The sequence below is a fragment of the Aristolochia californica genome, unplaced genomic scaffold (genome assembly GCF_029961685.1).
Source record: "Aristolochia californica isolate CCGP_79_NKW_82.1479 unplaced genomic scaffold, dmAriCali1.0.hap1 SCAF_4, whole genome shotgun sequence".
Classification (NCBI taxonomy): Eukaryota; Viridiplantae; Streptophyta; class Magnoliopsida; order Piperales; family Aristolochiaceae; genus Aristolochia; species Aristolochia californica.
The window spans coordinates 1,882,758-1,898,853 of record NW_027182103.1 but is presented as its reverse complement, the minus strand read 5'-3'; the positions used below and the strand labels follow the sequence as shown (position 1 = coordinate 1,898,853).

At 32.8% G+C, this 16,096-nt stretch overlaps 2 protein-coding genes across 3 annotated transcripts; both read right to left on the bottom strand.

The window, feature by feature from the left end:
• Positions 1-25: 25 nt before the first annotated feature.
• LOC137963751 (uncharacterized) lies at positions 26-4,211 on the bottom strand. 2 transcript variants are annotated; one of them, XM_068810937.1, is made up of 5 exons: positions 4,123-4,211; positions 2,754-2,919; positions 1,392-1,443; positions 1,181-1,247; positions 26-390 (listed from the first exon to the last, which is right to left on the bottom strand). In XM_068810937.1, the coding sequence occupies exons 2-5, from the start codon at positions 2,907-2,909 to the stop codon at positions 300-302; spliced, it is 366 nt and encodes a 121-aa protein (XP_068667038.1). In that variant the 5' UTR covers positions 2,910-2,919; positions 4,123-4,211; the 3' UTR covers positions 26-299. The 2 variants fall into 2 exon arrangements, with proteins under 2 accessions (XP_068667038.1, XP_068667039.1); XM_068810938.1 differs by having other exon boundaries at positions 2,754-2,922; positions 4,123-4,197.
• Positions 4,212-5,705: 1,494 nt separating this feature from the next.
• Positions 5,706-8,250, bottom strand: LOC137962144 (bidirectional sugar transporter SWEET14-like). The gene is made up of 6 exons (XM_068808871.1): positions 8,199-8,250; positions 7,611-7,647; positions 7,297-7,507; positions 6,752-6,913; positions 5,967-6,086; positions 5,706-5,873 (listed from the first exon to the last, which is right to left on the bottom strand). The coding sequence occupies exons 1-6, from the start codon at positions 8,248-8,250 to the stop codon at positions 5,706-5,708; spliced, it is 750 nt and encodes a 249-aa protein (XP_068664972.1).
• Between the last annotated feature and the right edge of the window lie 7,846 nt (positions 8,251-16,096).

The following is a 16,096-nucleotide window of genomic DNA, read 5'->3' as shown; positions in this document are numbered from 1 at the left end:
AATTCAATACTAATGAGAGCAATAATAATTGAAACATAAACAGTCTTCTATCTAATACTTGTGGCTTGAAATTCCCGCCAATGTTAACGAGTTTTTAGGAGCACACTTGAATTCCTCCTAAAAAAAAGTATCTTTCTAGAGCACGCAAAAACCCAGCAAAGCCTACTCAGAAGAAAATTTTTAGTCTTCTTGTGCTTCCTCATAGTGCAACTTACAAAAATCCCTCCCTCAATACAAAGAGAAACTTGCCTATCTGAATTAAAATTCTTTTGTATAGAAATGGGTAACTCCAAGCCTACTCAGTGCCGTTTTGCTTTCGCGTCAGCTTTGCTAAGCATCATGCCAGACAAATTGTTGACCTCATAGAGAAGTCCAACAGAGAACAAGAAACTGCATAGATTGGAAAGAAGCAACAGTTAGATATACAAGCTTAATTCATCAAGTAGTTCATCTTAATTGCCAGGATACAGATAAATGCTAAAGAAATTATATGGATTTATCCATCTAGGACAAAAATGGCTGTGCCTGGTCTATTGGTCACATTGGGTGGTTTCTTAATCTTCGGTGTCTGGTTCAAGTCTCATGGTAAACAGAATGACAGAATTCCAAGAACAAGAAAACTACAAATGAATGTACAGTGGAAACGAGTAAAAAATTGTCTAGGCAAAGCAAAATTCGTGCCAGACAACAATCTCATGTTAGGAGTAAAAATTCTTCCAAGTAAAAATGTTAAGAAGAAAAATGAGGAAGAAAGATAAGTAAAAAATAATGAGAAAAAAAATTGACAACATAGATCCTTTAAATGCAATAAGGGTAAAGAACACAGCTTTTTAGTGGAAAATGAAATTAGAGAAAAGTGAAGAACCTATTTCAACGAGCTACTGAGTATGACAGTAAGGAAGGCCAACACTAACAGATGGGGGAACCCAGAAATACTGAAATCACCTTTTATTATATAATTAGAAAGATCAAAGTGAATAAAATCACCAAAGATGTTGACATGAAAGACTATGAGGCCAGATGACATCCTATTCATGGTTACATAGGCTCATCAATAAGATGCTCATTGGGCCAAAAATATTTGGTTGTACCCTTCTTCAAGAACAAACAAGACTACAAACTTTCAATTAAACATCAGAGGATAGTGTGGGGATTGGCATAAAATATGTAAAAGGATTACCATGTTGTGATACAAACACGGTGCACCGTACTTGCAGCAACAAGAGCAACAATTTCTGCCAACACAACTGTCATAAAACAAAGGTGCATTAGGTGGCAACATGAAGAAATAGCTTTTAAAACAGAAACCAATTCACTTCCCAGCGCTATTTCTGATTTAAGATACTGAAACTAAACATGTATGGTTATATACAGAACCATGCGTCACTTACCAGCACCCCAGCCGGTTCTGCTGCCACTTGATTCCTGGAAATTTCCAATAAACTGCAAGAAGTTTGATTAGGTCAGCACGGGACTTGAAGAAATACCCTGTCCATTAACAGGTTAATCAACAAAAAAAGCTAGCATTCAACAGGATTTTAGTTCATATACATCTCCTACCTACACAGGTTAATAAAGAAGAAATATGACATACATAACCAGAAGAACAATTTTACAGCAGAAAATACAAGCAGAGAAAACTCCAGTTTACTGATTGGAAAAACCAGACACAATATGCATACAAAATGAATTGCGATTCTGAGAAAGGCAAGACCTATAAGAAATGAACATCACATATATATGTTCTTCACTTTCTGAAATGTATCATATATTGAGTCAACATGATATTCTCATCCACAAAAGCCACAGGGTCTAGGGTAATTTTACAGATACGGACGGCTCCCTTGCAAGAGCCATTTTCAAGAGGTAATTTTACCATTTTATAAACAGCATATGAGTAATTTAACCTTTTCTTTCCTACTAAGGAGAAGGCTTGGGAGAAGATTTTTTCTTAAAACAACTACAATCTGCAAATGAGGAGAACCCACTTTTCCTTGCTCACTGAAAACAACACAAAGCCTAACTTTCTTAAATTTCTCAGCCTAACTTTCTTAAAATTTCTCCAAGTGAAGTATTTACATTGCATTTTCAGTACAATCAAGAAGTACATTTACAATCGTACACCTTTGGAAATTAACCCATTTTCTCATCTCATTCACAAGTTTCAACCAATGAATTAATCTTTTGTGAGCGACAAAAACAAAAAAAAATAGCTTCAGCATCAGAGAAGATAGACATTCCAGGGTGAATCCCTTCGAGTTAGATATTGGATAAAAGGCATTTGAATCACACATTTCTGAGGACTGTAGCCTTGCTACCTAGGTTGTAGCATTTGGCAGAGCGTTAAACCATGGAGACATCTGGAGTAATGTTAAATCAACAGCTCATAAGAGTGACCCTCAGAAAGTCATTTCCTTGTTAATTTTTTATATTAAACTTCATCCAACACCTGATTCACAATGCATGAAAATTCCATGTTTTTCATTCTAAAGAAAACTGCCGAACATACAGTTTAATAGTTCCTTACACAAACTTTGCATAAAATACAGCTTGTTAAGTACTTGAGTTGCTTTAAGGTAGCAGAATACTTGCAAAAATTTGAAACAATAGAAAGATTAGTTCACTAGGGCACAAAAAAATAATGAATGGAATCAAGTAGTCAACTTTGTGTCAAAGGAGGCCAGAGATGCACTATAAACCTGTACAAGCTAGTCAGTCACAATAACAGAGAAGCTTTACTAAATGAAACTCACTGTCAGCAATAGAAGAAACAGTAGGGAACTACTGAAGCCACCAAGTATTGTAAGTAACTCTGTCGATGCCAATTTTGCTCGATACATTTCTTGGATAGAAAGAACAAAGATGAATAGAAGGAAGGAGTAGAGCATCGAACTTCCTGATCCGGCCATGACCTCAAATCTGCTATAATGAAAATCAAATCATGAGAGGCCACCAGATGGATTTATAGAAACTGATGCCACCAGATGAACAACAGAAAGATCAGTAAAGCAAAGTCTTAGAATCGCAGACACCGATACAAGCAAATGCTATATGTTTTCTGATACCAAAAAAGAGTTTTGACAAACCATTCAAAGAAAAAGAAAAAAAAAATTGCATCGAACAATTCAAATAAAAAAAGAAGAATTTCATTGAACTATTCAAATAAAAAAGAAAAAGAAGAATTGCATTGAGCTATTCAAATATGAAAAAGAGGACCAAGAATTTTATTTGGAGTAACACAGATATCAAGCTGCTATAGGTAAACAGCAACAGTCACATAAATGTGTGGGGGAATGCATGCACCATAAATCATAATTTAGACCCAAGCTCTACAAGTTAACAGCTGACTCCAATTAGAGAAAAGGATCACATTGGACCCTCAAATGCCACTAAAATTTGACACTCTACGTTTCATGTCATTATAATAAAGGTGAAGCACACTTGTCTGAAATTTTCCTAAAACAAGCAGGGAAGGCAGAAGCATCAATATCAATGTTCATGAGCATATTTGAAATTCGGACACCTGTGCACTGCTATAAGTTTTGGTCACAGGTAGTTGTGCTACTTTTAAATCATTATCATCACCATCAAAGCCTTGTCCCAACCTTGTCCCAACCAGGTTAGGCGTGGCCACAAAAAGTCTTTTTCTCCATTCTATTCTAACATCTGCCACGTCCATTATACTAGGCTCATCAAATGATTCCCAGCCCATGGTACACTTTATTAAATCAGCCAGAGCTTTTAATCCTTTTTTCACCATTCTCTGTTTACCTAAAAGGTAAATCTTTGAGTTTCTCCTCAATGATCCAAAAGAATACCCGGATCGCATTCACACCAAAGAATCTAAAAACATATAAACAAATTAACTCGAGAAAAGATTGGATTTTTTGCCAACTTAACCAAAATGCTTCCACAACGGAAAATTTTGAGACAGTCCTTCCGAGAAAATGAAAAAAATAGACAATTTTACAGTACGGAAAGCGGACTCTTTGACTAGTGCAACAAGAAAAATAAACAAAATGGAAGCCCTAAATTCACATAAACAGCAGTAGACATGAAGCGAATTCGTAGAAAGTAGTAATCTTCTCTCTCAGGAAGATGATTTGAAATGTACCAATGTACCTGGAGGAACCACGCGACCGGTTCTAGCTTTGGTTCTGCTGTTCTCCTGCTTGAACCTTGAAGACGCTCTGACTGCAGACGGAGAAGGAGACGAGAGGACTGAAGATCTTTTCAGCTGAAGCTGACGATCCGACGATCCCGACGTCTGGAAGCTTGGTCCACTCATGGGCCCTGCTTAATCTGTCGCATAACGGTTGATAGATTACATCTAGTGCATTCATAAGGTGGACCACCTGAGACGACGATCTAACGTTTCAGGTTTTAACCATGGTTTTACGACTTAGAATCATGGTTCGACCCGCGACGCGAAGCAGCCCGGAAGGTTGCTGAACTTGGAAGCCTTAATTAAGTAACGAGCTGGCTCGCGAAGTTTTGAACCGAACCAGGGTTTGCTCGAGTTCCACTCGTTTTCTGATCTCAAATTCAATTTGAGATCGAGATAACTTGAACTGAACTGGGCGAAGCTCGAGCTATTTGCAAGTTTGGTTCGATGCCACCCCTACGGGTAAGTCAACTTGGGACTTGGCCAAGTCAATCGGGGTTGCCATTGAAACTCTAAATTCTCGATCCTTCTCTTTTTTCAGGTACTTAATAATTAAAGTAATTAAATTTTAAAATAAACATGGTTAACTAATACTAATTGTTTTAATAATACTATTTTTTGTTATAACAATTATTATTAACCAATTCAACAAGCTCCTGATGATGCTAAGTTGCAAAACCCTATTTTATATTAGTGTTTCTTTTTCTCCAGCCGAACAAATACTTAGTCATGACAAACACCTAATAACTTAATTTTTTTATCATAATTAATTATAATATTTAGTTAACCATATATAAAATATTATATTCCATAATAAAGATTTTTACTAATTTTGGTTATTTTTAAAAAATATTTTGATTTTTTTCAACTGGGTTCTTATAGAAAAGTCAAGGGCAACTTGGCAAGGCGATTCAAGTGAGTCGACCCAACATGCTCGATGTGACTCTAAGTTCAAGCGACGAGTTGGGTCATGATCCCAAGTCTAGGGCAAGTAAAGTGACAAAACTAACATCAGTGTGAAATATACAGTCCTACATGAAAATGGTTTAGTTGATAGAATTATCTTTGGATTTCCTTCAATTTTTATTCACTAATTTTTCTAATATTTGAATGGTTTGCTTTTATGTAAAATCCTAAAAACAATTCCCTCATATGTCCTACACAATTATATTTCCACTTAAGGGTAAATTCTAAATGCTTAATATAACTAAAATATATCTTATTTTTTATAATTAACTAATAAAAACTTGAATTCAATATAATTTTTAAATTCCTTTATAAAATTATATATATTTAACCTTATCAAACCTACACGAGGATAAGTATTTAAATTACGAGATTCTATTTAGGGTTTAAGGTTTAGGGGATCGAATAACATCCCGTCCATTAGACAGGTACAATTACTTGTAAAAGCAAAAAATACAACTTTTTTTTTTGTTATTTCAAGTGTGACAAAGGAAATTCTTTATTATTTTTAATGGAAAAAAGTACACTTAAGACCTATCACATTAGGAGTTTAAAATTACTTTGAGCCTCTTCTTCAATGGCAAGTGGAGTTTAAGCTTCCTTCCTCCAAATGCACCTCTTCCATTTGCACTTGATGTGTGGGCAATTTCTCCTCTAACATGGTTGTTGCACTACGTCGGTAGAATATGGCATAGAGAACGATTTGAAGAACACCAAGGATGAATCCTATTACATTTGGAAGCTGCTCATGACCAAAAAAAAAAATATAATTAGTAAAAATTAGATTTAATTCATGAGTAAAGATGAAATTAGTGGGAAGCGACGATAAACTTACAGCGACAAAGTAGTCTCTCAAGAAAAAACCGTAAAAGAACCATGCAATTGCGCTAAGTGTGAGGCAGAAAGTCAAAGGAAATGGCATGAATTCGACACTCTTGGTGCGTACCACTAGCTTCTGCGAATAGTTTAGGACATGAAAATATTGTTAAATACATGGAATTTAATTGATGTTATAGTTAGCTAATTATGTATCAGAGGATTGATATAAAGTAATATTGAGGCTCACATGTATCAAGCATATCATTTTTGGCATCTAATAATGGTGCTACCAACTATGATTAGTAGAAAAAATGTAAATTAGCTTTCTAAGTGCAAATTTGGTTAAACATAGTTCTATCATTCATAATCATTCATAAAGGTTTGTCTCACCAATGAGGCCATTTTATACACAAAAAATAAATGTGGTTTATTTATAGGACCAATTTCATTCACAAGGTTTAGTGGTATAATTATTTTCTAGTTTCAACCATCCCAATTCTTTGTTAACTACTCTACATTGGGGGTTAGGTTTCGAGCTTATTAAAAAAAATTCTTTTGTCTGTTTTTTAATATTAGACTAAGTTAAATATATTTTTACATATTTACCTACTAAATAAAAGAAATAAGGTGGAATTATTTATTCGTCGCATTTAAAATTCTGAAAAAAATAAATTTTAATGATTTTAAAATCATTAAAAATTATCATAAGAATTGTATTTTTATGTGAAAACCAATATTAAATAAGAATTAAGTCTTTTTTTTTTAAATTAAAAAAAATGAAGACTAACATTCTATCCTCACCATGATGCTCAAAGGAGCTGCAAAGACACTTATGGTGAAAACCATGCAAATCCATCCCATAACCTTTATACGTATTAATCCTTTTGCCAAGAAGAGAGTGAGTAGAAGAACTAAAGAAAAAGCTCCCACGTTCAACAACAATAGCCATCTCAAAGTAACTATCTGCAAACCAAATCCCAAATTTTGATTAAAAACCTAAATTATGTAGGATCCAAATTCCGACTCATATAGAGACTTGACTTAAAAATCACAAGAGTTTTTTCACCTTTGGTAGTATAATATAGAATTAAGGGCAACATATATACATACACATAGTTGATCCAATACAAAAAACCATTTGGTGTGAAACATGCGAAACAGTTATCGCAGCCGTCCAATCCATTGATCGAACGACTGAGATAGCGTTTCGCATGTTTCGCACTAAATGATTTTTCATATTGGATCAATCTTCTATATATATATATATATATTACATATGGTAGACGACTTTGTTTCCATCTCATACTAAGAGACGATCCTAATAGTCCCAAGGGTTTATGACTTACCCTAGCTTTCTTTGGTGCATAAAATAAGTAAATTCCAATGTAGCCTGTCTCGATGGCACAAGTGACCAAGTTAATAGTGAGTACAAGGCTGGCATGAGTGTTTAACACTGAGTAGTAAATCCAAAGAGATGCACTGAACAGGGTGACCACGTAAGGGGTGGAGAGGAACCCTTCTGTTGATTTCTTCTTGCAAATTCTGTAAAATGTGGGTCTGTGACATATCAATGAAATTGAAACCCTCGTCAATGGTTTTGTTACACAAGAGACTAATGAATAGATTTCATCAAGAGGGGAAATTGAAATGAAGAACTCACACTGGAGCCAGGAGCACCATTAGTGATATAATGTTACCTGCATCAGTCCAAAACATTTCAGAGTGGATCATCAAGCCATAACAATCTTGTAACAAGTTTGACTGAATTGAAAATTTTATATATTTCAAATACGATGAGTGGCCGATAATATATATATGTATGTATGTATATATATATAAAAAGTGTGACCGACAATAATACTATATTACCAGTAAGCTAATCTGTTTTATCTGGTACTAAAACGTCATTCAGAAAATCTTTTGGGTGTGGGGTAGAGTATGCTTAAAAGGAAGCTTTAAAGCTCAGCTGCAATGGAGGTCTGATGGAGAAATAATGAATCGGTAGGTTACTAATAAATGATCAAAGGAGCCATACGAGGGGATGAGATAAGTCAAAAACCTCTGAAACTTGTAGCTCTTATTTGTTGGAGAAACGAGAATAGCTAATAAGAGTGCAGCAAAGAAAAGATAACCAGAAAAGAGAAGGAAGAAAAGGGAGAGGATTGCATCCCTGCATTCTCACATAAGAATAAGCAAAAAATGATCAGGAGAAAAACAGTGGGAGTCTGTGAAAGAATTTCCTGTCTACCTAAGATGCCAAAGAGGAGAACAAATGGATTCGGGGCCACCAAGAATCCCATCTTTCTCGATCTGCTTGTCGAGAAAAACTGTCAAAAAATGAGCCCTGAGAAGCTCCTCTCCGGCTCGATTGATTGAAGTATCAATCAAGGTGAGGAGCTGAGCAAAGTTTTTGATGTTTGAATGAGTGAGCTGTGTCATGGGAGAGGGGCTTATATAGCGGAGGAGCTTGGTGGCTCAACAAGAGACTGTTAATGGATGGCCGGTTGAACTGAGTTGTCAAGCTCACCTCCAAGAAAGATCATGGTTGAGTTATTTGAAAGCTAACGAACTCAAACCAAACCCACTTTCTATTATGAAACTTAGGTTTAATTAACATATTTGTATACAAGTCGGTATCGGAGCTTGAATACGAGGTTAACCCTCTTCTGCCATGCAAAAACATCAAATCCTGTATCTACAGAAATGGGATAATCCGAAGCGTCTATCATGAACACGAACAGTTTCCATTGTGTCGAATATAACCAGTTTCCGTTGTTAGGAATACTGAATGATTAGACACGATCTACCCTCTTCTGTTCTACGGAAACATCAAATCAGATGATAGTAAGATCAGTCATTTTCCATCTTTTGTTGAGGCGTGTATGTCTCGGCATGCACAGGACAATAATCAGAGAAGAGTTTATTCAAATGGATCCCAGATAAATCGACAAAACACTTCTCGTGAAGCAAGTATTTTAGTAGTTTAAGGGAGGTATAATCGATCCAAACCTAACAAAAACGGAGAGAAGGAGAGAGAGGCCGGCATTACTACATTAAACATGTAATAATAAAGGAAAATACAAGCAGTGATACACATAAAAGGTGTTGCAGTCAAAAGAGCAAAGCTATTAATCAAACAATCAAAGCTAGTCTTCATTCTTCCCCCATTTAAGAGCTTTTCTTCACGAACTCGCTTAACCTTTCCAATCATACTCGACACAGAAATGCAAACAGGGAGAGCCGTGAAAACTAAGGCGGAAACGATGGTGGAAAGATTGGGTGGAGAGAGAGAGACGAATGCTGGCAGGAGTTTTAGTTCAAGTTGCATAAGTTGATTGGCACATCTATTAATGTTGTCTTTAATAAATGAGGGTTTCTCCCTTCGGCTTGCGGACACGTCTAGTAATTTTTTTTTTTGGAAGGGTTTTCAGATATTCATGGAGGTGTTTGTGTGCAATTTCATATCTTATATTAAAATTATAAAATTCTGTGAAAAATATCCCTTTAGTTCATTAGAACATTAGTCTTACCTTAGCACATATCTCTCTTTTTAATAAATAGAAAATCAAGTGACAATATAAAAATAAAACATTAAAATAGAATAAATTTAAAAAAGTTGATATGAGTTTTAATAAAAAAATTATGTTAAAATTAGTTTAATAGATATATATTTAATATCTAGAGTGGGTGAAGGTTGGATACAGCCAGTTGCAAATGCTTGTGGAATTCAATTTCTTCAATTTTTTTTTTTTTTTTTGTCTTTATGAGTTGTTTTATTGCTATAATTGGAGCAAATATGACAAAGGTTACAAACTGCTTAAAATATTGTGGAGACCCACTTCATACTTGAGAAAGTGGAGTTTCCATGTGTATCTTATAAATTTGTCTGGATATATACTTACAAACAACTAAATATTCAAATAGAGAATAATCAAACTATAATGCCATTGGCATTAAATTTTGGTTATGGAGAGAACAAATCATAATTTTGAATTCAAGCTTGACAGAAAAGATATTCAATTGGAGATCGTTTAATTTGTGTTGTCCCAATAAAATAAAATGACCAAAAAAACAAAATCTTGATTATTTTTTAAAAATAAATTCACTTGAATCAGTTTTTTATGCTTGTGTATTTTTATTTTTATTATTATTATTATTATTATTATTATTAGGGAAATTTAGGTTTTTACCCAATTTTTAAAACTTAATTAGATAAATGATGACCGTTTGAACTTATTTAGAAAAATACCTAACTTTGACCAGTCAACTATACATGTGTACAGTCAAAGATGACACGTAAGCTTTTATCGATTGCGTGTCACCACATCATCATGCCATACCAATACTCTGTGAGTCGAATGACTGAAACATCATCTTGCAAATACGTCATTGCCCATGTAGGATGCCACATCATTAAATGACAAAAAAACCCACAGTTTAAAAGATAACATGGCAAACCATGTCATCATCCATGTAATACCTTTTATCATCGATTTAAAATATTTATAAATTTAAAAATTTTGAAAAAATTATTTTAGATTTTAAAAATCAAATTTATCAATACACTTTTATTACCTTATATTTAAAATAATAAATTATAAAAAATTATATTATTTAATTAAAAAAATTAACTCTTACCTATTTAATGATGTGGCATGGGTGATGACGTGTTGGAATGGTGATATGGCGGTTGATGTGTCAATCGACTCATCGAGTACTGATGTGCCATGATGACGTAGCAACGCGTAATTGGTCAATGCCTACGTGTCACCTTTGACTGTACATATGTATAGTTGACCGGTCAAAGTTGGGTATTTTTCTAAATAAGTTCAAATGACCATCATTTATCTAATTAAGTTCTAAAAATTGGGTAAAAACCTAAAAGTCTCTTATTATTATTGGGATGAAAGGAATATGTTTAGATTTGATAGTGTAGATACACTAGCATTGGGCTAGTCCACACTAATTCCTCAAGAGCCTTAAAAAAACCTATCTCCCCATATATATGAGTTCCATTCACCTTTTTCTTGTATTAGAAGGAACCAATTCCATTACTAATAAGGACTATTGAACTCGAAATAATACCCAAAAAATTGGTTTAATTATATGAAAAAAAATTATATGTGTTTTCTTCCTTATAGTCTCCTATTGGGACAAATGAAACCTCATCATAATTATCTACAATGGAATGTATAAAAATAAATTTCAGAAAAAATAGAAAAATAGTTTAATGAAAAACCAATTGAATATTTGTTTGAATTGATGGAGAAATATTAAAACTGATAAGTATTAGGTCAAATATTAATCTAATGCATGTGGATCTTGTCACAGTAAAACAAAATGATGAAAAATTAATTTTCTTTTGAAAAATAAATTCATCTAAAGTGGCTTTGTAGTTTTTGAGCTTTTCATTTTTCCACCATTTTCTATTAGAGCAATATGAAACTCCTTTTACATCTGTTTAAAATTTTTAAGATAGAAAATTTGAGTAAAAAATTTTCCAATCTCCTAAAACAAACACAAACTTCAAAAGATTTTGTTTAAATAAACAAATTTGTTTGCACTTTTTTCCTGCGATTTCCTATTTGCACAATATAAAAAGGGAAAAATACAATAAAATAATATAAATAGAAAATCTATTCAATATTAGGTGACATGTATATTTATTTTATTTAAATCAAGATTCGACTTCTTAGCATAGAAGAGTAGGAAATTTTATTTTTTATATACATACACACACACACACACATATATATATATATATATGTATGTATGATGTATGTATGTATGTATGTATGTAAAAATAGATACATTTTAAATCTAGAGAGTTAATTGTTATAACATCAAAATTCTCCAAAAAAGCATATATAATATGGTTCTATATATGTAGAAATTTAAATAATTGTTGTAATAGAGTTATGAACTCAAGTGTATTTCTTCTTTTACTATTGTTTTAAGTTTTATATTATTTTAAAATACTAAAAAATACATGTCTCATGGAGACACAATTCCAAACTCATGTTCAAATTCTTTTTTTTCTTAAAAAAATACCTGTGTAAAAAAATTGATGATTACAAACTCTTGTTCAATATATATATATATTTTTTTTTTACTTGTGTTTTTGAAATTATGAAAAGTCAATTATTAAGTACATATATAAAATTTAACACATTATATTTTAGATAAATTTACCCAAGTGCTCTTTTTTGAATTGTCTCCAAAAAAATATTATCAACTTAAAAAAAATGTCTAAGCCAAAATAAGGTTAGAAAAAGTCAACTATATTAAGTTCTTTAAAAATCTTAACAAAATAATGTAGAGGAGAAAATTGTATCTCTCTCATATTAATCTCCATAAATTGCAAACCTTAGAGACCAAGTTTGGACTTGCTGTCTTTCACAGTCTTTTTTCTCATATATAATATGACATAAAACCATAAATTTAATTTTTATTTTTCCTTGTTTGACAGACTTCATTGACTTATATCTTTAAAAAAAAACTTAAAATTTTAAATCGTCATGTAACTAGATTAGATTTGTCTAATCCACTCTGTTTCTTTATCTACATCCGTTGAAGTTTTCTGATAAGAAGCTCATTTTTATCTTTTTTCACTTTTTAAATAAAAAAACTATTAAAAATTAGGTAACATTTATTTTATGTTTAAGAAGATTCGACTTCTCATTTTATAAGATTAGAAAAATTATTATAATTTTTATATTAAAAAGATAAATTCTTTTTAAGTTTAGATAAGTTAATTGTTATGGTAATGGAATTTGACAAAATCTTAAATAAGATTGTTCTAAATGTAGTGTAGAAATTTCACTAATTTTTTTAAAATATTTAATATTTGTGTTATGCCCTTCTACTATAATTATCAGTTTATTTTAATAATACAAAATTAAAACAATACTAGGTTAAGGGGGCATGATTCCAAACTCTTAGTTCAAAATTTTATTTTTTGGTCAAGGAGACATGATTTCAATCTCATTTTCAAAATTTTACTTTTCTTTTTACTTGTATTTTTCCATTTATGAAAATGCATAGTAAGGTTTAACATGAAGTCAACTCTAATAATTCAACCCAAACATGAACCAAATATTAATTGTATGATTACCTTGAAATCAAAGTTGACTCATTTATTTCTAGATCAAATTAAATAGTTAGGCTTATTTTGTGTTTTGCCAACTACAACCAATTTTTGCCTTCTAAGACGAAACACTTGTGTCCTTAAGCAGGGAATCCTTGATTAACAATCAATGTCAATCAATCAAGCCTAATCAAAATTAATTACTAAATTCAAATTTATCAAATTTAACACATTAGAGATTTTTTTCCAAAAAGGATGGTCAAATATCTCCTTTTTTCTCCATTTAAGTTATATGAAATAAAAAAGTCGAAGCCAAAAATATGCTTAGAAAAAGTCAATTCAATTAAAAGTTTTAAAAATCTTGGCAAAATAATCTAGAGAATAAAATTGTATCTCTCTCATTTTCTATTCCTTAAATACCAAAGAGACCAAGCCTATCCTAAGACTCAATTTGTCTTCCTACATGTTTTCTAGTTTTTCAAATCTTTTTCTAATATTTGATAATTTTTCTTTATTTTCCTTTTAAGTAAAAAATTACTAGTTATTTATATATTTTTAAAGAAAATTTAAAATTTTATTTCATCATGTAATTAGATTAGCTTAGTGTAAATCCACCCCCTTTCATATCCAAAACCGTTATTTGCCCTCTTGAATAATATCCTTTGGCATCCATATGAAGTCCTAATTTGATTCCAGTCCTTATAAACAATTTCAAAATAAGATTTGAGAATAGAGGTGTAAGGTTCAGTGAGGAACAAACATAGAAAAAATAAGATCTAAGCATAAAGGCGTAAGGTTCAGTGAAGAACAAACATAGAGTAGTGGATGTTAATAAGTTTATTTTTGTTTATAATTTATCTATTTTTTTCTTAATCCTTATGTGTGTTTCTATCCATTAAATTAATAAAATGTAAGGTCAATCTTACAATTTATGTTTATGCACAATAATCAAAATATATATGAAAACAATTATTAACAAAGTACATGAAATTTTTTAGGTGGTTCACAATCATTTTGTGGATTGCTAGTTCCCCCCAAGATGTTTTTAGCACCTTGAGGCTCGACTAAGTTCAGGTTGGCCTATGACATCTACAACAAATTTTCTCTAAGGCCAATCACAATATTGCTCACACCGGGACTTATGTACGCAAAACAACCAATTAATAGTACACCCTCACTCAAATTACAACAACTAACTAACCACACTAGCCTCACAAATGGATTTTTCAGCAACTCACTAGACACCAAAGCTTAAACCCACAGAAGGAATTTCATCAACTCACTAATTCACCGGTCTAGACCCACAAAGGATTTAAAAGAAAGTGTTGGAATACATAAGCTTAATATAGAGAACAATTGATTTTGACTTTCTTTAGAGCTTCAGAGAGGGCAAAATCTTCTCAAATTGTGTGTGAATGCTTAGAATGCTTGGAAATTTTTTTATCAAGAGAGGAAATCATTAGGGGCAAGTTTGGCTGAAATAGAAGGCTCTCTAATGTTAAAAAAACTAGTTGTTAGAGATAGAAAATGACATTTTTGTTATCTAGTAAATGTGGGTAAAAAATGGTCAAAAATCTGAAAATATTCTTTAATACTATTTTTATTCTGAACATAATGGTAGGTCACTTGCAAAATTTGGAGACCTATATTCTTTAATACTATTTTTATTCTGAACATAACGGTAGGACACTTGCAAATTTTGGAGACCTATAACTCCCGAAACTAGGATTGAAAGATTGCATATTTGAATTTCTGAACAATTGAGTTAAATTCCATCTATGAAGTCGACTCATGGTGGATATGACTCCTTTTTAGTTTTAAAACTTTCTGTCAGTGTGGCTCATCCCCTTCCTACCTTACAGGGTCAAACCCTTATGCTAGGGGTTTACTCCTCATGTTGGATTCAACTCCTTTTTCAATTTTAAAACTTTTTGTTAGCAGGGTTTGACTATTTCTTGATTTATGGGGTCAAATTCTGCTTGGGGTTAACTCCTCCTGATGGTTTGACACTTTTGCTCCTTTTTCATCATATGCTCGAATCTTTTGTCTTTTTGTTTCATGGCTTCCTCTCTCCAATTGAGGTACTTGACTCCTTTAACCCTTGGCACTTCAATTCTTTGATTTTCAAACTGAAATTGTTGACTTCTTCCTACTTGGTTGACTTTTTTGTCCTTTTTACTCTTCTTCTTCTATGTTGGATGCTTGTTTCTTTTTCTTTTTCATCCAAACATTGCTTCTAGGCCATTTGGGTAGTATGGTTTTTTAGCATGAACTGCTTATTCCCTTTTGATATAAGGGTTGTTCAGACAGTTGTTTGCCACTCAAAAGGATATGTTGCCCGAAATTTTCTTGAAAGGTTTGTTGAGCTGCACAACATACTCAATGCACATCATAGTAATTTGAGCATCAATATCATCTCAATGAGGATTTTGAGACTAACAAGAGGGACCATGATAAAATCATCCTAATTTACCAATAGAGAAATCAATCAAGGATTGCATTAATGAATTTAAAGATTCATCAAAATTCCATAGTCTACGATAGTGATTCCTCATTTTTATCGTAATTAAATTATTGATCAATGTCATGATCTATCTCACCATATATATAGATCATATGCCAAGTACCACGAAAATTTATTACCTATTATAAACATAAATTTTATCATAATTTTTGTGGAAAGTTGGGAGAGAGTTGAAATCAGAGCATAAGCTTGTTTTCATAAGGCAACTGAACTTTAGGCTTAGCTAGTCAATATATAGGAAAAATCTTCCTTGCCTAACACAAACAACACGAGTAGGAGTGGCTTCGAACCGAGCTGGCTCACGAGCGGCTCGAGTTCGGCTCAGTTCGATTCGTTATCAATCGAGATTTGAAATCAACTCGTTTACCTTAACGAGCCGAGCTCGACCGAAGCTAGGTTTGGTTCGTCGGCTCGCGAGCCAGCTCGAAGTGAATCGGGATTGGTATCGGGTCGGAAGCGGGAGTGGAAGCGTGAGCGAGAGCGAGGGGGGAAAATTTTTCCTCCCCTCGTCGCCACCGAGCCCATCCCGTCGGCT

Bases quoted from the DNA above. Each gene is read 5' to 3' on its own strand.
- LOC137963751 (XM_068810937.1), bottom strand. From the start codon at position 2,909: ATGGCCGGATCAGGAAGTTCGATGCTCTACTCCTTCCTTCTATTCATC. The intron at 1,248-1,391 runs GTAAGTGACGCA...GTTTTATGACAG, and splicing joins CAGAACCGGCTGGGGTGCTG to TTGTGTTGGCAGAAATTGTT. The intron at 391-1,180 runs GTAATCCTTTTA...CAATCTATGCAG, and splicing joins CGTGTTTGTATCACAACATG to TTTCTTGTTCTCTGTTGGAC.
- LOC137962144 (XM_068808871.1), bottom strand. From the start codon at position 8,250: ATGGGATTCTTGGTGGCCCCGAATCCATTTGTTCTCCTCTTTGGCATC. The intron at 7,648-8,198 runs GTAGACAGGAAA...GGACTGATGCAG, and splicing joins TCTCCTCTTTGGCATCTTAG to GTAACATTATATCACTAATG. The intron at 6,087-6,751 runs GTGAGGATAGAA...AACTATTCGCAG, and splicing joins CAGCTCCTTTGAGCATCATG to AAGCTAGTGGTACGCACCAA.